Source organism: Lacerta agilis, chromosome 5 (genome assembly GCF_009819535.1).
Source record: "Lacerta agilis isolate rLacAgi1 chromosome 5, rLacAgi1.pri, whole genome shotgun sequence".
Taxonomy (NCBI): Eukaryota; Metazoa; Chordata; class Lepidosauria; order Squamata; family Lacertidae; genus Lacerta; species Lacerta agilis.
Window position 1 is genome coordinate 21,546,367 of NC_046316.1, and position 27,128 is coordinate 21,573,494.

Genomic DNA, 27,128 nt, shown 5'->3' on the forward strand with positions numbered 1-27,128 from the left:
TGCGATGTATTGCCAGTTTGCCCATCTGCCTGCCTGCATGTTTGCCTTCGCCCAAGCAAGTCAGGGGCTGCCTCTTTCCTCCCAGTCAGTCGCAGGAAGAATGAGGCAGCCCTCCCTGCTTGCAGGCAGGCAGATGGGAAATAACCTTCTCAGGCTCCCTCTGCTGAGGCCAGAACTGGGCTGTGGAGGGAGTGAGGGAGTCAGTAGGAAATCCTTTGCCTGAGCAAGCAGGCAGCTGCTTCCTTCCCTTCCTCCTGGTCGCTTCTCGCTCCCTCCACAGCCCAGCCACTTTTTCAGACTATTTCGGTGTTGAAAACCAGATATCGTCTAGCCCTAGTCCTCAGAAGTGGTTTTTTATTTTATTTTACAAGATATACCTGGAGTAGCTCTACTATCTTTGTAATATGCAAAGGGATTTTGAGAGGCGCTTCTTTTTAGCCGCAATATCAAAGAATGCCACTGTTAAAAATAATATAATGAAAAGTCCTACCTATATACAAAGTTCTTACAATGCAACACTACAGTCATATTATTTCCCCAAGCACACGTAATAAAAAAATATGCCCCAAAGTTGTAGCCAAATACAAAAACGAATGGTTAAATAGAGGTCAGATTCTTTTTATATCAAGGTCTTCCAACTCTCCATTCATTTGGGAAGGGGGCTTTTTCACCATTCTTTGCTGTTTTTCGTTGTTGGGATTCTTTCTTTGTCTGCTTCTTGCACAGAATTCCAATGGGCTTCTGATTGTGCCCTGCTTCACTAATGCTTTGGAATCTGCAGTTTTGCTAATAGGACTGTCTCTTGGAATTGCCAGAGCCTAGTCATGACTTGCTGAATGCTCTCTAACAAACTAAAATGCTAACCACCCATTTCTAAGATCTGCTTTGCCAGCAAGTAGGCACTTTGCATAGCCCATGTTCACAGACCACTGTAGCAGTGCGCTATTTCAGTCAACTATGCCCTGCAAGCACTACAGGGATCTTACAACCAGGATTTTAAGGCAAACCAACCGTGGAAGATTTGATTGAAACATTTTAGGGAAATTTCCTTCTGGGGAGTATATTTTTAACCTAAGTTCAGTAGGAGGCAGTACTTTAAGAAATGAAAAATGGATTAATAACTTCGGATAGATCATAAAAACAGGCAACTCCCCTCTAAGGTAGTATATAGGCAGAGGAAGCAACTTTAAGCCACTTGCACTGCCTTGTCTACCTTTAGGTCTGAGATGGGGAATGTGTGACCTTCAGGATTTTGCTGGATTCCCGCTTCTGTCAGTACCAGGTAACATGGCTCATGATCAGAGGTGATGGGAGTTGTAGTTCAACAATACCTGGAGAGTGACAGGTTCCCCATCATTTAGGTCATTGTTCCATGCTGAGAATATGGATGGTGCTTACCAGGCGTTTTTTTCAGCCAGAACTAAGTTCCGGCACCTCTCAGGTAGGCGTCATTGCCATTGTAAGAGAACAAGGGAGGCATTCATGATGAGTTCCGGTACCCCTTTTTCTAGAAAAATAGCATTGGTGCGTACATTTATGAAGTTCCTAGATCCTTACAGCTCTCTACTATCAATTTATTGAGTTTTCGCCTGATAACGATAAAAAAAATAATGCACACTGAACTGTCGAAACCTGTCCTAATTAATAATCTGATTTACATCAAAATTTTCTAGCGGTTCATAGGGAGTCCCAGAAATTACTATCAACGAGAGAAGCCCCCGGGCACATTTCAAGCCATCAATAAATCCTGCTTTGCAATCTGTTGCAGCCATCAGTTAAACAGGGTTTTTTATGTAATTATATTGGGAAGATAAGATGAAACAGAGGACAGGGTTCCAGTACCTTTATCGGTTGTGTGGAAAAGGGACTTTCAACAAGGCCACCTTTAAATACTGTACTTAGTTCATCTTTGCTATGTATCTTTCCCCACTCCTTAACCTTCATTTTGCTGTGTAGCGAAAACAGCTGTCTGTTAGGTCCTCTGCTATTAGCAGCAGAAAGCAACTTGTGTTTGCCTAACAGCTCCTTATCAGACCAAGTGAAAAAAAAAACATACTACTAGAATGTATTCTCCCTCTTAGCTGCTTTTCTCTAAAGGGCCAATAGTGAGATTAGCACTGCTGGAGCTAAAATAGTGGCACTTTGTTATTGTCAGTGCCTTCACTCATCTTCCTGCAAACCAATAATGTTTTGAAACATTAGTGCACAAGGCTCTAATGTGCTAAACCTTTGAACTAGAGATGACCTATTCCTACAGCTTTGCCTCTGGCACTGTAGGAGTGTCAACCATTTTTTTTTTAAAAAAACTTTTTCTTTTTACAAGCCTAACCAGGTTTACATGTTTTATGCCTTATCGTGATCTCTAATGCCACAACTGTCATAAATACAATTTTATTGGTATTTTACATGAATATTTTAAACTGCCTAGAGCCCTTTTGTTCTAGTAAGTGGTATATAATGTTTGATGTATCAAATAAAAAAAATCCCCCCTTCAGTATATTTAGCTTGAATAATACCATAGCTGTTAATGATGGGTATATTCTAACCTACCTCAAAACATTTGCATCCTAAAAACTCCTGCTGTCTAAGAGTCAAGCTTCACAAGTGACAGTCCCATGTAATGCATCCAATGATGGACAGTATCACTTCAGACTGTGTGTGAAATGTTTGAATTATCCCTCTTTTTGAACAACAACAACAAAAACCTGCATATTTAAAGCTAGTATGCAAGGGAGAAGGACAGGCTACAAGTATCTCTCAAACATGCTGATTTTGTATCTGCAAGAAATACTTCACATATGAGAATTCAAAAAATTGATCGTTCACCTGTATGGGAGGTGTGACTTGCTCTCACACTTTGTTTTATTTATTGAAACATTTGCTAGCATCTCTGCAGCCTGGGCTCGCCAAGTGATGCACAGTATAAAAATGAAAATACAATAAATACAATGAATTTAATCACCCAGCAAATTGCACTACAAATTAGCATAAAATCATAAAAACTTAAGACTAGGGGAAATTATTCACCTGGCACTGAAGAGAGACTAGATATGATGCCAGGTGTACACTACAGAGCTATGTTACTTGCTGACTGGGTAACATGTGAAGTGGTCCCCAATAAATAGATTGCATGGAGAACAGCATTTCCAATTTAGTCCAAAATAGTACAGTCCAGCAATAGATACATTGCATGGAATTTCTGATCATGTAGATTAGCTGCCAGAAGTAGGAACATCTATTCCTTGGGGACTGGAAAAAAAATAACACCACAGGTTCTGCGTAATGGTAGCCATTGTGTACCACCTGGATCCATTGTTCTTAGGCATGTATCACCTCCAAGATTTTTTTATTATTATTTTAAAAAAACACACAACTGGGACACTCATGTACTTTCAGAGAGGAAAATTAGCCGAAATGTTTTGGGAACTGGGTGCTTCCTCCTACTTAAAAATGAAAACTCTGAAGACAGCCAACATGCTGCTCTCCAGATGTTGTGGACTCCCACCATCACTTTGGCCATATTGGCTGAGGCTGATTGGAAGTGTCTTTCTCAACATCTGGCAGAAAACAGGTTGACTACTCTCAACACAGACTGTTATCTCTCTTTTTTTCCCCATTTCATCACTGTCTTCTCCCCCCACCCCACCATATTGCTGGCTGTTTTTCTTTTTACTGTTTTATTTGTTTTTTCAACTTGTGTTCCCTATTCCATGTGAAGAAAAATACAAGATTTTAAATATATATATACCCCTTCATTGTATGTTTATATTTTACATTGCTTGCTTTTTAAATTATTATTTTTATGTATTTCAATCACATCTGAAATCTGTGTACTTTTTTGCTAAAATTTCTCATATAAATAATCATCTGTATGTATCACTGCATTGTACTTTAATTTTCTAAGATGAAATAAACTTTTGGGAGCAGGAAATAATAATAATAAAATGTCACTGGCAATACAGGGCAGTAGAACAGTAGCATGCTAGCTACTACGCAGGGCCAATTCACATGTGCATCCTCTTGATTTTTCATTACTTACAGTCCAGTCTACTCAGAAGTAAGTACTCCAGAGTTCAATGCATACTCAGAGTACAATGGGGCTTGATATGAAGAAATGTGTTCACTAGGAGAAATTCACACCAAAATGATGGTGAATTTTCGAGAGGAAATTCACAAATTGTGGCAGAAATCTAGAGAGCAGAATTTAAGATTTGAAAAAAATATATGAGAAACTGAGACAACTAGCAGGTCCTTCCATCCCTAATTGCAGCCTTAATTGTGGCTTGATGATTGAGAGCTTGAATTTATCATTGATTTCATCGGAAAGTAATGTGTTTGAGGCTCTCTAAAATTGTTATACGCATTGGAAGCAAGTTATCACTTGTTAATCAATGGCCTGTATTCACTCATACTTACTCAGGCAGATTTCCACCCAAACAAGCTACCTGCCACTGAAGCCTTAAGGAATCAGAAACTGCGACACTTCAGAAAGTCCCAGGTGGCGGAATGTGGAATCTCCTGTAGATTCCAGAGTATAGATAGAGCAGAATGGAAGTCATTCTACTCTTCTCCAACACTCATCAGAGAAATATCAACATATCATTAGCCCTTTACTACCATCTAGATAGAGTTCCAAAACTACCATGCAAATAGAATTCGAAGAGCTGTGTAAACCTGGCCGTTTGACAGACAGTTTTTGTGATAGGTGGTTGGATAATTCTCAGTCAAGGCACTGAACTATTTAGAAATCTGGGCTACTCTATTCCAGGGGAAGAGAGAGGAATAAGGGGAGGGGGATGGTGTGTGTGTTCCCACTTGGTTCTGCAACATGTAACTGGCAGTAGCAAAGGAATGTTATAATATATAGCTATAACGTATGGCCTGTATTAGTATGAAAGATAAGCGCAAGAAGCCTTGAGTTCCATGGAAGCTATACAAGGGTTTCTCAGCAAAGAAGTTGACTTTCCAAAACACGAGGCAAGGAGGGCAAGCCACAAGGCACTGCAAATGTTATGAAATATGATGAGGTGTTTTTCTTGTCCTGTGGCCTAATGCTAGTCACCAGGCTTAACGTGTACAGAGAAATTTATACCAAAATAGAATCCTGTTCCAAGTGAATGGGACAGAGCTGCCGGTCGTCCAAACACCTGCCAACATGCACACAATTTGAAATACTTGCCTACGATGGCCTCAATGGTTACTGCGAGCCTGCCCCCACCACCAAATAAATATATAAAGCACTCCTAAAACGCAGCGCTAATCAAGATTACCTAATTTATTGGAGAAAATCGTATACTTCCTTTCTTTTCCAATATCCAGTTCTTTTTCAGTATCCAAAATGGTGAAGAAAATAGCATTTCAGAGTATGTAGTACGCCAAAATTAAAAACGAAAACCTCCAACAGAATAAGACAAATTAACTTGGACCGTGCCAGTCACTTTCAGTAGTTTGGGTGCATTTTCAGTGTGTCATTTATGTCACAAATAGGAAATATCTGAATTAGCTGATTGAAGGCAAACTGATCGCACAACTCCGCCAAAAAAAAAAAAAAAAAAAATCAGAAGTGGGAAGCAACCAGTTCATGCCACTATTAATTCCAGGCCAGGTCACATGGAAAAACAAACCTTGATTTGTTTGAATGGTTTTACTCATATTCCAGTTGATATGTACCATCATTTTATTCATACTTACTTGGAAGCAAATTTATCTAGTGGGGCTTATTTCCAAGAGTACATTGGAATGCAACGCAGGTACAGCTGAAATAAATCAAAACCTGCTTTGAAATGACAATTTCATGTCATGTGGCATGTAAGTGATGGGTGTGATTGATCAGCAATGAAAAGATATCAAGGGTAACACATTAATCTGGGGGAAATTAGAAAGTATTTCCTTCTCTCCCAACAAAATCCCAGCACACTTTGGGGTGTGTCTGGCCTATGCTGAAGGGATGTGGGGGGAAGAGTTCAAATAAAAGATGCAGACATTTTGCTTACTATCATCAATGTTGCTTGACATGGGTATGCTGATATCTGTCATCACTATGTGCACATTTCTTAGAAGCCACACTATTTGATCATTTTCCCCTCCCTCTTCTTCTTCTTCTGTTTTTTTTTTTTTTTTTTTTTTTTTTTTTTGCCCCTTGGAGATTCCCCATGAGGTGAGGCTGGGTCTCAGAACCATGGTGAGCATTTATAAAATCACGTACTTTTTTAAAAATTAAAAAATTATGCCTGCAGTCACTCCCTGAAACCTCCAACCTTTCCACCCTCCCTGCCTCTTTTGTTGCCTGTAGTGAATGCACACCTCAACTGCACAAAGCACACATTTCCCCAGCCTGCAATGCTGCCATTTCCAAACAGATCATTTTCCGAACTCTTGGCATGGAAAAAACAACAACAACCCTCATGTGATGTCACATTTTCCTTAAAAATGTTATTGTTCATCCTTCTTTGCTGCTTTTTGTCTGTATTGTTCTGAGTCATTGTCAGACCATTGATGCATCTGGCCAGTACTGTCCATGCCAACTGCTTTGCCAGGCATAGATGCCCTTCCCAAACAGTGCATCTGAGTTCCTTATATAACTAGATGTGCCAGGGACCAAACCTGAGACCTTCTGCATGTCATGCACGTGCTCACCTACTGAGCTATAATCAATTCCTTAACCTTACATAACCAGCTACCTTATATGTATAGATACACATTCGTTGCTGCTACTGGAGATCTCCCTCAATCCAACTCTAATTCAAGGGTGTGCAGAACCACAGGCACTCCTCAAGGGAATGGGCCAGTCTATCTGAAACTTGGCTTGGAGTGCCCATTCACGGCTGTTTTGAAATTCCACCTACTTAGTTAATGTGAAAATACCTTAAGTTCATTGGAGGAGTACAAATCATTTTTCTCATGTTAGAGAAAAAAGCAATCATGTATTAGATTATGTCTGTCATTCCTGATGATTCAGTCTGTCAATCTAGGTTTCTTTCTTGTGGGAAAGTAACCCAATGAAACATGGACTCGGTGAGCCCCAACAATGTATTTCCCCCCATAAATGCAAAGCATGTAATTGTTTTTCCTCTGTAATTTGAAGAATTCAACAGAAGCCTATAGAGTTGCATTAACACTAGTGAAATGTATTAACAGGTTCGACATGCTGTTTGGTTGCAGTTGGAGTTTGGCCAGAATGAGATTCAAAGCAAATATGAAAGTCCTTCCTCAAGTGTGGAATTCCACAGGAATTTAAGCCCAACAAATTTCATCTGTGGGATGAGGGTAGTTTCATACAGTACATCCCTAATTTTAGTTCTTCCACCTGGCTGCTGGGAAGTAATTAACATGCCAGGTTCTCAGAACCCAGATATTTTGGCACGAGGAACACATACAGTATCACCTGTATTTGAAGGTCTGTAAGGTTTCAGACATGGGTGGCGCTGTGGCCTAAACCACAGAGCTTGCTGATCAGAAGATCGGTGGTTTGAATCCCCACGACGGAGTGAGCTCCCATTACTCAGTCCCTGCTCCTGCCAACCTAGCAGTTCAAAAGCACGTCAAAGTGCAAGCGGATAAATAGGTACTGCTCTGGCAGGAAGGTAAACAGTGTTTCCGTGTGCTGCTCTGGTTCACCAGAAGCGGCATAATCATGCTGGCCACATGACCCAGAAGCTGTACGCCAGCTCCCTTGGCCAGTAAAGTGAGATGAGCGCCGCCACCCCAGAGTCATCCGCGACTGAATTGTCAGTCAGGGGTCCCTTTACCTTTATGGTTTCAGCAAGCTATCAGCTGCATTTCTGTCACAACATCTAGGAAAAAAACCTTTGCTAAAAACAATGTTGACTCACACCAGGAAATGTTGTCAATTATGCCAACAAGGCGTCATTTTTAAAATTTGTTTTGCTTAAAAAGCCTCACTATCGATCTTAGTTAGGCACGGTATAGAGAAAACAGAAAGAGAAGCTTTCTGTATCTCACAATACTACAGCTCAAGGGCATCAGACACAACTGACTAGGGCTGGATGCAGGACAGACAAAACAAAGTACTACTTCACACAGCACATAATTAATGCATGGAATTGATCGCCACTAGCCTAGATCGAGGTTGTCTATTTATTATTTATTTTTAAACAAATCTACTCTGGCTATTTCACCAAAGGAGCTCCAGACAACTAGAATAGTTAAAAAACAAAACACAGCAAAATAAAATTTATCAAAGGTTAGAAGACATTATGGTTTATATGGAAACTTCACGTTCTGAGGTAGCTGCTGGCTGCTAGTTGCTGGGGAGCAACAATATGAGAGAGCTTCAATCCATGTTTGTGGGTCCTCTGGAGGAATAGGTACATAAGGAAGCTGCACTGATCCATCTAGCTGAGTACTGTCTAAGCTGCCCGGTAAGCTTATAGAGAGGCAAGCTTGCATACATGAGTCTTTCTCAGCCATGCCTGAGAAACCTTTGATTTTTACATGCAACACACTGCCTGTAGCACTGAGCTATAGCCCTTCCTTATCTGGCTGAATACAGCGGACGACAGGATGCTATGCTTGATGTAGCTTTGCTCTGATTCAGGAGGGCTTGGAATACGTTCTTTCATTTTGCACATGGTTACTCAACAGTATCACCTCCCAAGAAAACAAGAGGTGGCTACTTGGTAGTGCTATTGCCTTTTACCGCTCTCATCCTGTTTGAAGATCAGCAAACATTAAGAAATCTGTTTCAAGCAACCAACACCAAAGCATCAGGGTGCCGCTGAGTATTTTCTCAGAATTTCAGACTCACCAGCACTCTGATGCCTCCCAGAAACACAAGACCACGTGAGCAAAGGCAAAATAGCAACCTTTCTTTCAGTTCTGCTTTTTAAGTACAAAAACATATTCAAGATTATTTCCTTGCAAAGGGGATTGTGCCCAGTGAAATTACAGTATCTGAAATTATCTTGTGATCAACTGTTGCATTTGGTTTACCTTGTAGGAAGGTACTAGTCAGTGTGTGTGTGTGTGTGTGAGAGAGAGAGAGAGAGAGAGAGAGAGAGAGAGAGAGAGAGAGAATATGAGAAAAGGGGATTGGCCTATCTGAATGCTTTCTATATGACTATTAAGAATGTGCTTCTGTGAGAACAGTATGCTGGATTAGCTGTGCCACTAGCATGATCCTGGTTCATTTTATAGTCTTATCAGATCAAGTCAGATCTGTTAAAAGTGAGGCCCTGTTTTCTTCCTATGCATTATAATAAGAATCTAAAAATTGTGATGACATTTCCCCTTTTCATAGAAGTGGATGAATTTTTTGGTCATTGTACCCTTCCCCCTGAGTGGATTATGCATGCCAAATTATAAGATGATACACTGGGGGGGGGAGAAGAGGGTGTGCAGGGGGTGTATACACACACACACACACACACACACACATACATACATACACATACACATACACATACACATATATATATATGGCTTTTAATTTTCTGCCAGAATGGGAGAAGACTGCCAAATTGATTGATGCAATGGTTCTTTCATAAGGGCGGACATTAATGTTAGGGTTGTGACGATATGAATTATTGGGGGCAGGGGTGGGGGAAAAGAACATTGATCTCTAGGAAAGACTGAGGTGTAGAACATCTCACTCATATCTCACAAAGACCCTGTTACCCCAAAGGATTACCCCAGAATTTTTGGAGATACATGGAAACGTCTCCATTGATTTGCCTGGGGGAGGAAGGTAACAGGAAAAATTAGCATCAATCTCCAAGAAAAACTGGTGTGAGGAAAAAGGAAGCCCAGCAATAACTCTTTTACCCAAAAGTTCATTGATTGTGGGATTCTCGTCCACCACCCATGAATTTTTATTGGGCTGAGAAATCTGTCCACTGACTAACAGTTTAAAATCCCCCCCCCAATCATTGTGATTGGGAATGTCTTGGGGAAATCACTCACTGTGAATAAAACCTGTATCTATGTGTCAAAATGAAATATTCTCCCAACTCACCTCTCGGGATGAAGGATAAATTTGAAGGCAAAACTACATAATTCACACTTCCTAAAACAATGTACAGTGGTACCTCAGGTTACGAACTTAATTCGTTCCGGAGGTCCGTTCTTAACCTGAAACTGTTCTTAACCTGAGGTGCACTTTCGCTAATGGGGCCTCCTGCTGCTGCCACGCAATTTCCGTTCTCATCCGGGAGCAACTACTTCGCAACCTGGAGCAACTACTTCTGGGTTAGCGGAGTTTGTAATCTGAAGCATTTGTAACCTGAGGTACCACTGTATTGTACCAAAATACAGCCATCCTTTGATATTTGCACTTTTCTGAATTTTGCAATGCAGTCCTCCATGTTAATAAACACAATGTACAAAGTTGCAGGGCATTAGGTGAAATCTTGCAAAATGTGTTAGGCAAACTTCCTTACCAAAAATGTGTACATTTGAGGAAGAAAAATTCACATTAAAATGTTGGTGAACTTTCATGAAATAAAAAACTGTTGTGTGCCCTTATGGCTGGAAAAAGGAGCAATAGAAAGGAAGCATAATGGACAGAGTATCTCATCCTTACCACCTCAAGCTCTGGGCATTTCCCCAGTCACAAGGCCTTTGGACAGTCAAGGAGACAAAGCCATTAGAAAGATTAGGCAATGTCTGATGCACCTTATCTTTCTGAATTGAATTGTGCCACCATGAAGGTGCACCAGAGACCTTTCCCTGTATTGTCCAGATTTGCCTTATAATTTGGGATGCCTACAGAGCCAATGAGCACACCCTAATGGATACGGCACAGTTTTATTAGTATTTGAATAACAGATTCAGAAGGAATGGGCAGGTCCCATCATAGGCCTCTATAGATGTACAACACTGATTTGAGATCTTCCCAAATGATCCATCCATCTCATGTCATTCCAGTATTTATTTCAAATGTTATTATCCATCCATGAGGAACTGGCAGCTACATTTCACCCATAACATGATTTGACCCACAGCAAGAAGACTGTAGGGATTAAAGCATTCCATCGCTTCTGAAATTGAAGTGTTTGTGTAAACCAAAGGTCTAGTAACCATTATGTCCTCTCAGACCTTACACCTAAAAATGACAGACTCATTGGCTAAAGAGACCCTTTTCACAGTCTCTCTCAGACCTGGTTCAAATCTTGCAAGAAGTAGTGAAATAATATATATATCTAGAAATTCCTATACGTGTTTAGATTTCCATTGTTGCATAAAAATAAATCCATATAAGATAGTTAAACCATTTGAGCAGAAGCTTTCTTGCCAATAATATGCCAGCGTACAACAAATATTAACTCACTTGCCTAATAGCAATTTTGTTCACCCATAACACTCTTTCCCCATTTTGGTTAATGCTTCTTTCTTAATTTTATTTTGAATCATCATTTCTTTCAAACTCAGACATTTTGTCTTGCTACCTTAGCTTGGGTTAACCTAGTTGCTTATTCCAACTTCCTTTACATTTACACTCTACTTTCCAGCAAACTAATGGCTGTGGTTTGAGGATCACTACCTCCCATCCAATTATTACCTTGTCAATTGTTCTTTTCTTCTCCAAGCTATACTAATTTACTCAGAAAATAGCTTGCCTTGCACTTGCTTCTGAGTATGTTAATAAACTTCTTCAGATATTTACATTTTTTAATGTTTAGTCTCACAATGGATCTGGAAGAAGAAGGGGGCTAAAGACTATCCACATGTGAACTGTTGGGTCTGTCATTAACATGGAGTAAATGATAGTATGGGCGTAGATTAATTAATGCAAATATATCAATATGACTTGACTCAGCTCCTGATGGTTCCCCCCATCAGCTCAAAGGCTGCTCTGCCACCTTTTTGATATGGAGTGACAACTGTCTGGTTCCATCTTGATTCAAACAGAGTCTATCCCTCTTGTCCAGGCCTGGCTTGTCTCAAAATATTCCCCAGTGCCTAACAAATCCAACACCTCCTTCTGACACCAGTATCTGATTCACACATGGAGGCTACACAGCTAAAGCTGCCTGGCTGTCTCTGCACATGGAAGTGGTAGCATTCCTGAGAAAGCTATCATGGAGGTCCTGGCTTCCAACAGCTTGCCTAGCAACTTCAATTTTGCTTCCAGCCCCCCACTGGTTAGATTTGTATCCGTAGAATCATAGACTTGGAAGGGACCCCAAGGGTCATTTAGTCTAACACCCTGCAGTTCAAGAATCACAGCTAAAAATCCCTGCCAAATGGCCATCCAACCTCTGATTAAAAACCTCAAAGAGAGCCCACTACCTTCTGAGACAGTCCATTCCACTCTCAACTTTCCACTACCACCAGAAAGTTCTTCCTAATGTTTACTCGGAATATCTTTCCTTGTAATTTGAATCCATCGGTTCATGTCCTCCGGAAGAGCACCAAAAAAGCTTGCTCTATCTTCCATGTGACAGCCCTTCAGATATTTGTAGATGGCAATAATATCACCTCTTAGTATTCACTTGTCCAGGCTAAGCTAAAAGTCTGAGATATGAAATAGTTAAATAAATAAACAAATGGATGCTATATACTGTCTCATCATTCGTCTGCTTAACTTGCCTTAATCCTTTGTCAGCTGGGGGGTCCCTGTAGTTTCTGGAACAGGTTTGATCACTTCATAACATAGAAGAGATCTGGAATATAGCTCCAGTCTGATTTAATAAGTGCCTGTAATTGCCAAACTAAGCCCAGCAAAACTGCATTCTAAATGCAGTCAGCAAATTTTATGTAGCATTAAGTGATGTTTGACTAGGTCAGTTGACAGTGCTAAATTAATGTACACCACTGAGTCTTGTTTTCCACATGTATCTATGTGCAGTGATTACACCTTGCTAAGTATTGAAAACCTTGACTAATGAGGGTGCAAATTAATGTATATTAAAAGCCAACTGTTTATTCATCTATTTAGCTTAACAGTGCATAGCAGTTACTTTAAAATCACAACAAAATACATGTGTTACTCCCATTTCTTCCCTTTGGCAGGCGATTAACTAAACCTCTGCTACTCAAATTCTGACAGAATGAATTGGAATTATGGCCTTGCAAATGGACTAGACAAATTGGAATGTATTAATGGAGGGAGTCAATGCAGATTTAAAAAAATTATTCCCTTATGGGTTATACATTATAAGCGTGGGGTGCCTTTCGTCAGGTTTCAAGCTGCCATGTTCTTGGAAACATGACTGACACCCTCAGTTTTTAAACTAGAAGTACAATTATTCATGTCACATGGATTACCATCATACCAAGTGGTTAAATGCACACCATGGTAAGATACCACTTGACCAATAGTCATTTATGTTCACCCTCAATGTGAGATTTTTGGAACAAGACATTGGCTTGCTTCCAGTTGTGAATGACTTAGCAGAAACTGCTTCTGCTTACAAAAGTCAGGATAGCCACCTTGACATCATATCTCAATCTGTTCCAGAGAGTCTCCCAACTCTCAGATGCAACTTTTGGGGATCAGAGAACTGTAGATTTGGAAGGGATCCCCAGGGCCATATAGTCCAACCTGCTGCAATGCTGGAATCCTGCCATTAGCTGTCCCTGGGTGGCCTTGAACCACCAGCCTTCTGGTTAACAGCCAAACACACTGTTCCATTGTGCCATGGGAGATAGGAGGCTTTGAGTGGATAGGGGGATCAGCCAAAACTAAGTGCCCCAGCTTTTAAAAGTGGGAGTGCTTTCCACCAAGGCAAATTATTCTAAGTTTTTCACTTCATATTAAATTGATGACAGTATCGTTACAGTGAACAGTAAGTATATACGTTATACCACTGTTTTCATATCAATTTATTTTTCTTCACTTTCCATATATTATGTAGATGCATTTCTGCATTACCTGCATCACCTTTTCTCACTCAACCGGCTAGAAAAAATTCACTCAACCGGCTAGAAAAAAAAGGTCACTCTGACTTTTTCTTTACACTTGCTCACTGCCAGATCTCTGCCTCTCCCTACCCATAAAATCCCAATATGGTTGCCACAATTCTTTGAGTAATGCCAGTTTTTCTGAATAAATATTAGTGGCAAAATTTCCACCTCCAACTGGCCATGTTGCCTTGATATGCAAATGAAATATTCTAGTTTCTATTCAATTAGCTTTTTCCAAAAAGACTTCCTAGTATAGATGTCAATGTTGGTGTCTCTCACAACTCTTGTTTGTTGTAGATAAACATAATTGGCTCACAGCTCAAAATACTTTTGATGTACTGTCATAGGAAGAATCTTTTTGAAAGATGCACACAATTATTCATTAAGGAGCTGGCTTTGCAGACCATTTCTGTTGATAAGTTTCTCTTATTTACCTGCAACTGCTTCAAGCTTGGATGACACTTAAGGGGTGGCATGATTTTCACTACTCTATCCTACTTTACTCCCGTCATGTCTCTGTGCACAGAGATGGTTCATAGCACAATTGCTTCTTGTGCCACTACTGACTTTCCACAGGGGCAGAAAGACTTCATGTTGGGAGCACCCAGATCATTATCTTGTCCCATGTTGTTTCCTATCTACAGACATTAGTGGGCTGGAACAGTGGGAAACTCTGTGGTGGGCCATGAAAATATTATACTGTACATAGCTGAAACTATAAATGTTAGCACAACTATTTGCCCTCTGGCTTCCTGAACATTTGTTAATCAGCTGAGCAATATCTGTCAGGAAGAAATGTCCCTCTAGCTTGCATTGGCTCTTGGTTTGTATGACTTTCCTATAAAGCATGGTGATTTGGATAGTGCATGGGGCAAGTGCCTGGGTATCTGGTGCAAATTGAGGCACACTATTACTTGTATTCACAGTAGGCTTTATTACTTTTTTCTGATGCTGAATTTATAGTCATAATCCATATCCAAACATTTAACAAATGTTTGTGCTGCTCCTCTCCTCCGTCATCTCCAATACCCAGTGTTTTCTTTCTGTATCAACTTCTGTCCACAACAGGCCATGTCTTGCACAGATTGCAGTTAAGTTCATCTTTGCTGGTCCTCTGTCAAGCTGATGGCTAAATTATTTGCCCCACCACTACAATCCTGGCATCTATCCCCTTACATACCCAGGGCCACTTCACGCACGACATTTCGCATAAACAATGGAGGAAACATTATCATGAGTAAAAGAGCATTATCTGTTGCTGTGTACATCAAGAATCTGTTGTGTGCGCTGAGAATCCACTGCCAGTTGTGGTTTCTCAGTGCGGGTACGTGAAATAAATCAGACTTGTGATGGTGTGCAACAATATAATCAAAGGGCACTGAGTTGGTCTTAAGAGTCCACACCATGAAATATCAGAGAAATTTGCTTTTGTTTTAGCCATGCAAGGATCAAATGACCTAAAGGCGAAAGGATTTCTGCCTGTAATGCTATGGAAATCAACAGTTAGGGTGATAAAATGATCTGCCATTTGTCAAGGCTTGGGCTACCATGTTGGGCTACCATCCTCACAACCTGTGACTCATCAAGCACACCCAAACCACTGGTCATATACTACCAGGTATTTTACAACCACCAACAACAAGAGGTTTATTAAATAGCTAGTTGCACACCATACGTGGCTGGTGAGTTAATTGGATAGGTCACAAGTTATGGAAGGCTGATCTAAATCAGCAAAGATAGTCAAAGGAGACTCCATAATAGCAGCCTAGACCCAGAGGCCACAAAGACATGCATTTAGGCTTTACTGTGGGGAGAAGGACAAATTACATGGGAACTAGAAAAACCTTGTCACCACTTTCTCTTTGGATGGGAATAGAGCCTCCCCAATACTTCAGGATTAATAAACTTTTTTCTCTTCTCTCATAGGATAAAGAAGTGAACCTGGAACAGGTCCACAGACGTATGAACAGTTTAATCGATGAAGATTTAGCTCACAAGCAACTCTCCCCAGCATCCATCGAAATCTCAGCCTTGGAGATTGGGGGCATGCCGCCCAGTCAGACCCTAGAGCCTGTCCGTGAATACCAGAACACACAACTTTCTGTCACCTCCTTTTTACCAGAACAGACAACTCATGGTGCCAGCAGGACACTCACAGGTGCCTCTGGTAGCAACCTGCCGCTGCCTCTGAGCAGCTCAGCTACCATGCCCTCTATACAGTGTAAACACAGATCACCAAACGGAGGACTATTTCGTCAGAGCCCTGTGAAAACCCCCATCCCAATGTCCTTTCAGTCTGTGCCGGGGGGAGTCATTCCAGAAGCCATGGAGTCGTCCCATGGAACATCCATATAATGAAATCGACCAGCAAAGATTTTTAATACAATTAAAAAAGAACACTTACATTTTTCTTGTACATATCTGTAAATAATGAAAGAATGAAGTGGGGTAAAAAGTGTATTTTGAATATTCCCAATTTTCAAAGTCAGTAAAAAACAAACAAAAGAAAAAAAGAAAAATGTATGAATGACTTTGTAAATTTTGTTCTCTATGAATAAAAAAAAGGCAAACTACTTGTGACCATTCTCAAGTGCCAAAGAAGACCTGTTACTGGGACTGAGGGCAGTAAAATATTTCTCCAGATTTTAACTGGTACTCCCTTTTTTTTGTTCACATTCTAATTTCCAACTTTCAAAGCAGAAAAAGCTATTTCTTGCTGGAAACCCAGCCTCGCCATTCTGTTCATTTATTTTGCCCCAGATTCTGCTGTTTTATTAAAAAACACAGTCCTCCTAGGAAATTTAATGGTGCAGACACATGAAACAAAGCCTGAAATGCCACTAGAATTGTGCAGACAATAAATTAAGGACTCCTTTCTCATGACAAGGATGAAATGGTCGTTCTTTACTGCTTTGTGTTGTATGTGCAGCTTCTGCAAAAGTATGTTCATCATAATATATATATATATATATATATATATATATATATATATATATATATATATATATATATATATATATATATATGCAAGGCCCCATCCAACTTTGTGTTTGAAGAAAGGTAAGATAGTATCTCGATCCAGTTTGAAGGACAGCATTTGCACCTATAGGAATTTGGCAGAGGGGAACAAAATCCAGAACCCTGATGTGCCTCCTGATGGGAAACATTCCCAGCTTTTGTACTTAGGCCCTATCTTTGCAGCCCCTGCAGCTGCACTGGAGATGAAGTAAAGTGGCACCATAATCACCTGTTTGTGTGCAGGCTTCCCAATGCAGGTAGATGTCTGCGAAAGTCTGTTGGGTCAGACTGACATATGCATATGTGTTCTACAGTTTTGCAGATTCATTGCCAGCCTTTGCTTAGCAGTTTGGCTCTTTTGTATGCATGTGCCTTTGTTGCACATTGGGTGGATCTATGACTTAATGGAGTATTATCTGTTGCTTTGACAGGGAGCATGTGATCATGCTTCAGTGCCCAATTAGAATCCGCTGGTGTTTTTGTTTCTGTTACGTTTTGGGGACCGCAACATTCTCTGTTAACAGCCTAGTTCTAAACGACATGTCTAATCTGGTAATTAGGAATTGCAGCTTCTGTTTTGTTTTCCATTTTCCTCTGTGGTTTAGACTAGGCATGGCATTCAGCTAGGCAGTCCTGTGTCAGGTTATCCCTTTCTTCCTCTAACATTCAGGTAGGCTTGCCTTTGTTGTAATACCATCATGCTGTATGTTTCTCTGCCCCATCTCACAAATTCAGGCAGTTGTTTTTGGTCATCACCTTCAATTAGGGTTGCCATATCTTGAACAAAAAATAGGACAGCCTGAGCAGGGGACAGAGGCACAAGGGGCCTCCACCATGCCTGCATGCCTGTCTCCCTGGCTGGCAAGCCCTAGCCCAAGCTACCTGAGCCTGAGCCCAAGTCCGAGCCCAAAAAACCTTCCAAAACCCAGACATTTCCTTTAAAATCTGCCTAGGTGAGCATGGTGGTCCCCCAAAAAGAGCACATGTCCGGTTTTTCTCAGACATATGGCAACCCCACCTTTAATTTTACCATGTGTTTTTTTCATTGAATATTGTGACCTTGCCATTAATCCAGAGCTCTCTGGTTTGCACATGGAGCAACAGGATGAGAAGACTTCCTGAACCCCTTCGGTTGTACTGCACATTTCCATTATTTCCACTTCAGTGGCCTGCAGTACACAAATTGAGAATCGTGTAATAGCTCTTCCTAGACAGCACCATTTCAGACTACAGATAGGGGATTTGTATGACTGAGTGCTCCTCCAGCTTGAAAAGGAAAAGAAGAAATAAACCATTTCAAATAGAAAACCAGGGACAAGAGACCTGATCTGGCCTCTCTCTTGATGTACTGATTTTCTATGCAGACAGCTTTCCGCCCTTGGGGTGAACATTCAAACATGTTCCACCACACACATCTGTAGTCTGGAACAAGGTGTCTATCTGGACTTACTGGGGTCTATCTGGACTTACTGGGCCAAGGTAATTGGCTCTTGCATCGTAAAGATTTCCACCAGATTAATATGTTTCTAATTCTGCTGGTCTGGTCTCCCAAGAACCCAATGCATGCAACCAAGAACTTTGGTACATACACTAGTGTCCAACTTTAGCTCCTTGTCCTGAATCAGAGGCTGCTCTGGAAAAGCCCCTGGCTTTCAAGGGTGGCTGTTTGGGTGGACTCAAGGTGCTCCAGAATGGAATCAGAGAATGCCCCAAAGCCCCAGAATGTGGGCAGGAGCTTCAATCATGTGTCTTTGGATCCCACCTATGGTTTCTAATGACCCACTAAAGTTGTTACGCCTTTAGCCTATGTATTAGCAGTTGCAGAAGTTATGATTTCTTTTGGTGGGGAAATTATCAGCAAAATTGAATATGGATTTTAAAAACCCCTACCATCATTATCATCTCAAATGTACACATTGAGTTGGTTGACTTGTGTTATTTTGCCGTCTTTCCATTTGCAGCTCGGCAAGCATCAGATCTGAGGATTTGAATAACACAGAAATTGCTCTCACTCAACTTGTTCTTTTCATAAACAGCCAGGTCTGGTTCCTAGCAGAGCACCACTAGGTGGAAAATGCAGGCAAACGTGGTCTGGTGCAACAAAATCACTACCTATGTTAATGGAGGGTGTGTGTTTTGTGGGGAAACATGCGACTGATCAAAAGCAGATATGCCTATTAGATCCCTTTAAATAATTAGTCAGCATAAGAGTCTTGAGTTGTACTTTTGGATAAATAAAGGTTTCATTGGTTGCCTCTTATATTGCCTTGCATAGTTACTTGAAGAAACATAGGGGGGGGGGAGAGGACTACAAAAGCATTGCTTTTTCAGCAATTTGCCAATATAATAAGTCACTCTTAGAAATTTCAATGCCTTCAATCTTTTTTTTCCGGTCACCACTCCCTGGTTGATTCACATCTGCATGAGACACGTCACCAATTGCCTAACTCTGCAGCCCCAGCATAGCTGCCTGACACCTATATATCTGCCACTGTTTCTAGCTCATTCAACATTATATGCCTTTCCACTGCTCTGCAATTAACTTTCCATTAGGCAGCCTTAGTGTACGGGGCCAGCTTGCCTATACAATTAGATCTAAACATCACTGTCTTTTACCCAGCATTTGACAATAGATCAGGAGAGTGGGTCTGACTCTTATGATCACCAGGACTGCTGAATGAAGAACTAGATTGCCTCAGACTGTTGCTTCGTTGAGCCCAGTATTGTCCTCTGTCCCAGAATCCCATACTTTTCAGATCAAAAACCAGGATGTGCTCCAGGGGGAGTCACATGACCTACACCATGATTTCATGCTTTTTTCAGGGCAAGATTGCAGCATGGATCAAGTGACTTGCCATGGCGCATGTGAGATCGTGGCACCCCAAATGGCCATTGCAATCTCATGCCAAAAATTGAGATGTTCCATTTCCCTCCCGTGACGCTTGGTAGGTATGGAATCTCTGCTTGGTACCTGAAAGTGTTTAAATGTATATGCCATTTACATGTTGCCCCCGGGACCTTATTATATGTGAAGTGTGAGTTCTGCTAATGAGCTACAAAGCCTCCCTTGCAATGAGTGGGAAGCCAGGGCAATTGGTGCAAGTTAATTGAAAAACTTTTTAAAAAAATAATAATCATGAATTTGCTTCACAATCTGCAGTTTATTGTTTTAAAATAAAGAATGCTGGCATGCATTCAGCAATTTAGTTATAGGTCATGTAGGATCTTCAGATACTAAACGGCATTGGCTTCATGGAAAGCTACCTCAGATGAACAAAGAAATATAGATCCTGTTTCCGGATATTATAATCTGAAGCAAGGCATTCAAAACACTTAAAAGCCCTAAACGGCCTCGGTTCTATATACCTGAAGGAGCACCTCCACCCCCATCGTTCTGCCCGGACACTGAGATCCAGCAGCAAGGCCCTTCTGGCGGTTCCCTCACTGCGAGAAGCCAAGTTACAGGGAACCAGGCATAGGGCCTTCTCAGTAGTGGTGCCTGCCCTGTGGAACACCCTCCCTTCAGATGTCAAGGAAATAAACAACTCTCTGACTTTTAGAAGACATCTGAAGGCAGCCCTGTATAGGGAAGTTTTTAATGTTTGATGTTCTTAATATTTTGTTGGGAGCCGCCCAGAGTGGCTGGGAAAACCCAGCCAGATGGGTGGGGTATATTATTAATTATTATTATTATTATTATTATTATTATTATTATTATTATTATTATTATATTTACCTAGGGGGAAAGTGGAAATGTGGAATAGAAATAAATGCTGATTTTATTTTTTTTGGAAAATACAGAAATATTCTCACCTCTATTTATTTATTTGCTTTGGGTTTTTTTAATTGGCCCTGTGCTACTTGGTACAGATTTGGTTTACTTTGTTTCCCCTTTGCAGTCCTCAAAACAATCATTCAATGCCTCAACAGATGGTTGTTTCAACCCTGGAGACAGTGAAACAAAAGATGGATTTAGATGAGTGTTGGAAAAAAGCTATGGGGTGATGTTCCTCAGTCACCCCATTGCAATATTCATATGTAGTATTTAATTGTTCCAAATGATTCTACAGAGGCTCAGATAATCTGCTCTGTTTGAGAATGTGTTCAAAAATTGCTTGCTGTAAAACGTTTCCTGGCCTTATGTGAATACTAGTGTGTCCTTCAGGAAAAGAATGGAAGAACAGGACCACGTGTGATATTACTAAGGAGCTTCAGACTGGACATGAGGAAGATACAGAAGGCCAGCATGGCAAAGGTCATAGATCTGCGTTTGTGGCTATTATAGGACGATGATAGTCAGAGAAGGCAGAAACACTGTCATCATCTCCATAGCAAAGTCTATCTCTTCAAGTGACAACTATACTGACATTTGTTAGTATTTGAAATCTTGCTACTTTACCAAGCAGATTCTTTTACATGTAGACTGCCAATAAATCTCCTATGAATTTTAAAACAGTTTGAAATTTCAAGGAATAAAACACACCACAAGATTAAATCATATTTATTTTTAACAGAGCTAGGCCTAATCATTTGGCCATGTTACTGAAGGGAAATTTTGTGGGGGTGGAGCCAAAGTGGCCCCCAAAGATAGAAGAAAGTCTTTGGGTTGAGGGAGGGGCAGAGGTTTGTCTTGCCATAATATTTGGTGGCTGGGGTTTTTATTTCATTTATATTACATTCTTTTATGTGGGGTAGTGCGGGGAGGTGGTCACAGTTTCAAGCCTTGGAGACAGAATGCCGCTGAAAATGGCACTTCATTATGCTTGAGTCCCAATCCTAGGAGCAATTGTGACGGGAAAAGCTGTTGTCTGCATGAAAAGCAAATTCTCCTCTGATCATGAAATTGATTTTCATCAGCCCACCCCTGAAGCCACCAGGAAGAGCCTCCCCATTTTCACTGCAAGAGAATGGGGCCACAAAGGTGCGAACACATCTTTAGCCCTCTAAATTGTCCCTTTTCACATATTTCATTTCAATCCTTTGAATTCAGCAGAACTCCAAAATTTCATCTCAATTTCATCCCCTTTCCCTCACTGCGAGAAGCAAAGCTACAGGGAACCAGGCAGAGGACCTTCTCGGTAGTGGCGCCCGCCCTGTGGAATGCCCTCCCATCAGAGGTCAAAGAGATAAACAACTACCTGACATTTAGAAAATACCTGAAGGCAGCCCTGTTTAGAGAAGTTTTTAATCTGTGATATTTTAATGTATTTTAGTGTTTGTTGGAAGCCGCCCAGAGTGGCTGGGAGACCCAGCCAGACGGGCAGCGTACAAATAAATTATTACTATCATCATTATCATCATCATCATCAATTTAAAGCAAATTTTAAAGGTTTGGTACCATTCATATTAAGTAGCTTGACTGAAAAGCAAATGCAAGGGCATTCAACTTAAAGAAAACCAACCTTTCAATTCTGAGACCCCTTGAAAGGCATCCCAAGGCTCTGTGGTCCTTTTCATTCACAACAGCATCTACAGTCAGAGAATTTTTCTACCAGCTGGTAATGGGCTACAACTCCTTCAATGTAATACTACACAGTTTGGCTTCAACAGACCCCCTTTACCTAATACACCATCCATAAACATTCCCAACAACTTCATACAGATGTTAATTATCATCACGGACAAAATAGTGCCCCCATTACACAAGTCCCATGGATTGAAGAGCACTTCCCCAACACTGGACTGAACCACACCAGTAGGAATGGAACCCCTATCATACAGTGACTGATACCCATCCCACAGTCAATCCAGGAGGATACCATGGTCAATGGTATCAAAGGCCACCGAGGGATCAAGTAAGAGGAACAGGGTTGCGCTCCCCCTTTCACTACTGCTACAGCTCTCCACAAGTTGGAAGCTGCATTTCTGCAACAGAGAGCGCTCCTCTTCTCTTACAAGCTCTATGCATGATTAAGACACCTGCTCTTCCAAATCTCATAGGGAACAGACTCTCTGCTGCAGGAAGCTCAGCCTACAATGAAAGGAAGCCTATTGTGATGACAAAGGGAGAGAAGCCAACTACTGCTGATTTCACAAAAGGGAGATTTGTGGAAAGAAACACATCTTCCTACACCAAAGAAAATCCCGATCAGAGAACCAATTAGATTTTTAAAAAATATTTTTTCATATATTCCCTGCAGCATCAAGATATCTAGGTGTTCCTTAAGTAGAGCAAGTTGCTCTATTCCTCTAATCTGGATTCCTCAAACACAGGCTATTCAGGGTAATGGCTGTAATTCCATTACTCATTAAAATGGGTACAATGAAGGGCCAACATTCTGTCATAAATATCATTATATTCTGGTAATGAAACTCTAATTCAAGTATCTTTGACATCAGTCTTTTTGTTAAAAAATACATTATAACACAGAGGATAGAAAGCTGCTAGCTTCAAAACAAGAATAATGGAATGGATCCAGACCAAATTAGTTACACTTATGTCACACTGCAATCAGTTTGAATAATTTGTCATGAAATACGTCCTCTTGATTTCAATGGGATCTAAGTGTAACTAATGTATTTTAGAACCAACCCAATCCCTCTTCTCTCTCTCCTTTTTCTTTCTTTCATGTTGTTCAAGATTTAGAAAAGACTTCTGCTTCTTCCACTTTGCTTGTAGTCCAACTATGCGAAGAGAAACTGAACTGCAACTTATAGAGCAGTCTGTGCTATTTGCCAACAAAATGGCTAGACTTTAATGTTTTCGTGAGGGATTTGAGTGTGCTTTGAGTGCCCTGAAGCACTTAGAGGTTGATAATATAAGCAGAACAAGAGATGGCTTCTTTTCGTGCCCCACCCCCACCCCCGGCAGTATATGCAATGTTGAAGGAAGCACCAACAAACAACACCAAGCAAACTGGCAGTAATAAGTTACCAAGCAGTTCACTCAGCAGCACTTGGCTTCAGCCAGAGCTGACGTTTTTGCCCCTCAATGTTGCCATTGTTCACTGTTGGGTATTGCTGCCCAAATCACATGCTTTATATTAGCAGCACATTTCAAAAACATTCACCGCAGGCTTTGAATCTCCACACTTCTCAAGCTCCAACTAAAGGTGGATAGAGATATCAGCTCTCCAGCCCATTATGCAAAGAAACTCTCCCAACAGAAGTTAGCGAATGGTACTGATGCCTATTTGCCAGGACAAAACTCTTTCTCCTCCACCATCTACATTCCTCCCTACCTTGTTGAAAAAATGCAAATTGGCTGGTTTGGATGGATAGATCCTGATTGCGGAGTACATGAATGCACATGAATGAATATTATGTGCACTATAATGAATATTAAGGCATTATACTGGAACACTATAGAGAGTGTGTGTGTGCTCAGCTGCATAGGTACTGCCAAACCAATAATTGTCAAGGGGGGAAATAGGTCTGTATGATTGGGCATACCAACGTGGTTCCAGGCTTCAAAACAAAACTGCAAGCAGTTTGTCTGGAAACCACAGAAAGCAGATCCTGCGCCACTATGGTAATGTATGACAAGGCCCTGGAGGCACCAAGTCATTTTTTTTCCACATAGTTAAATGACTTGCATTGGATTTCAGAAATGTGCTCTTTCTGATGAAACATTTTAATGCTGTTTTGAAGGGCTTTCCGTGTGCTCTTTTCCAGGGTATTATTTTCCAGCTATTATATTTTGAGCACAAGACATCTAGATTTTATTTCAGTTGCAGGCAAGGTTGAAAACACTGCTTTACAATATGGACCTGTTTCTAAACACATACACACCGCAACTGGAACTGACTGCAGTTTGTGTCTGTGTCTTGTTGAGAACAAGAGTGGCTGGATCAAGAGGTGGCTTGAAGACTTCTCCTTGGGCTATGGGTTTGGGATGCCATTTATGAGTCACAATTGGACAAATTTTCATGGGCTCCCAGCTTACTGAGACTTGTGACAGCATTAGTGGTTGAAGAAGGAGCTCCAAGAGGCACCAGCATTGCATGTATGCTTCCGAAAGTTGGCCCTGGTTTCGGAAGGGGCTAGGGATGGGCATATATGTAAGATTTTGTTTCTCTCAATTTCCTATTCTTCAGTTCAGCTCTCTAATTTAAGTTTATGATTTAAAAGAAAAACAAAACATTTATAATGGAAAATGATAAGCATTTTAGTGCCAATATCTCCTAATACATACCTTTTTGTATGCAGTTGTGACTAATATTCACCTTTTCGCAAAGCAATTTCCCCTAAGTTTTGTATACTGTTTTCTCTAATATATGCATTAAGATGCACACTTTCCCTAGCATACAGGTGAAACTCGAAAAATTAGAATATCGTGGAAAAGTCCATTTATGTAAGCAATTGTTTTCATTAGCTACTGCAGTTTAATATATGAGATAGACTCATGACATGCAAAGTGAGATATGTCAAGCCTTTATTTGTTATAATTGTGATGATTATGGTGTGCAGCTGATGAAAACCCCAAAGTTGAGATTGTGAATTTAGGGTTCTCATCAGTTGTACGCCACAATCATCACAATTATAACAAACAAAGGCTTGACATATCTCGCTTTGCATGTCATGAGTCTATCTCATATATTAGTTTCACCTTTTAAGTTGAATTACTGAAAGAAACGAACCTTTCCATGATATTCTAATTTTTCAAGTTTCACCTGTATATGCTTTTGTGCACATTACTGGGATGGAGAACTGCGCTGCAAAATTGGAAGAGCTGTGAATGCCAAAGGATGTGGCTGTGTTTCAGTTTGCATATTGTTTCAGAAAGTGCACATCTGGTAAGTTGGCGTTGAGGTGCAAAGCAAATTGCATTGCTCCCCCAAACCTAGAAGGCGTATATAATCTTCTCCAGACTACATTAACAGGGCCGCTTTTCCTCAAGAGCTTGTCAGGAAGAACGACTGTAATTAGGTTTTCCCCCCTCTCCCATTTACATTCCTGGCCTTGCCAGGTGAATCAAATCAAAATGTCAGACAGGCTATTCAAATGAAGTTTCTACAGAGCATTTGGATCAATAAGAAGTTTTCTCCGTCTGCATAATAGTAATATCCGACACAAGGTACAATATGAAGGCCTGTCAAGCCAAGATCTCAGGAAACAATTTCTTACCCCCAAATGGGCTGCACGTTTATTCTAACAAAAAGGTGGTGGTGGGGAAACAGTGTTTTAGGCATTGTTTGTGAAACAAGCCCCACATTGCTTTTTAGGGAATAAAAGCCTCATCCTTTCTTGTTGTTGTTGCATGCAGCTGTGTTTGCAGCCCACAGATCTGTCAGTCTGGGCCGCTGACAGTTTAATGCAGCCACTGATCACCTCGGCTCGCTCTGAAGGCCTATTCAGGTAATGATGCTGATTATTCAAAGAAAGCACATGACGAGCTGCCAACTTACCGGAAGAGAAGCTATTTGACTATGTGCTACATGGGATCTGATATCTGAGCTTTCTGATGCAAGTTCTTGCAGCTTTATAAAGCTCTCTCTCTCTCTCTCTCTCTCTCTCTCTCTCTCTCTCGGCAGCTTTTCCTGAATGCTTGCTTTCATTGCAGCCATTCCTGCAAGTGGAATTAAACGCTGAGTATTTTAGAGACTACTTTTAAGCCAAGTGGGATACTTTGAGCAGAAACCTTAATTAGTTTATTACTCCGAAACTTCAGGTTATGGAACATTAGTTCCTGACACCCGGAGGTCATGAACAATATATAAAGCAATCAAAATTAATTTTGATTGAAGTTGCTTTGTTCTGTGCTTTCTGATTTTACTCATTAAAAACAAGCAGGGGCTGAAGAGCTTTATCCTCAAAAGCTTTGGTTTGACATTCATGGGACTTGCACCAGTAGAGTTGTCAGAGGATCAGTGCAGAGAAAAGTACTACCACTGGATGATGCAGGTACATGGTTTTAACGGGAAAGACTGTTTGCAATCACTTTTTCCTTTCCTCTTGCTGGAATGAGAAACTGAATTTCTCGTGTGCTTGCAGTTGAATTACATGGTACAAGGAACATGGAGCTGTTGTTGAAAACAGCAGCACTGTGAAGAGATCATCTCCCACACATCATAAGAAGTTACAGGTTGGTAGCCGTGTTGGTCTGCTGTAGTCGAAACAAAATAAAAAATAAAAAAATTCCTTCCAGTAGCACCTTAGAGACCAACTACGTTTGTTCTTGGTATGAGCTTTCGTGTGCATGCACACTTCTTCAGATAACATGCACACGAAAGCTCATACCAATAACAAACTTAGTTGATCTCCAAGGTGCTACTGGAAGGAGATATATATATATATATGTGTGT

At 40.8% G+C, this 27,128-nt stretch overlaps 1 protein-coding gene across 3 annotated transcripts in view; it reads left to right on the forward strand.

Moving 5' to 3' along the window:
• Positions 1–16,515, forward strand: part of GRID1 (glutamate ionotropic receptor delta type subunit 1) — a 668,524-nt gene extending 652,009 nt beyond the window's left edge. For all 3 annotated transcript variants that reach the window (XM_033148827.1, XM_033148826.1, XM_033148829.1), the window contains one exon: positions 15,793–16,515. In XM_033148827.1, the coding sequence (XP_033004718.1) occupies positions 15,793–16,221 (429 nt within the window). In that variant the 3' untranslated portion in view covers positions 16,222–16,515. The remainder of the gene's footprint in view (positions 1–15,792) is intronic.
• Positions 16,516–27,128: the final 10,613 nt, after the last annotated feature.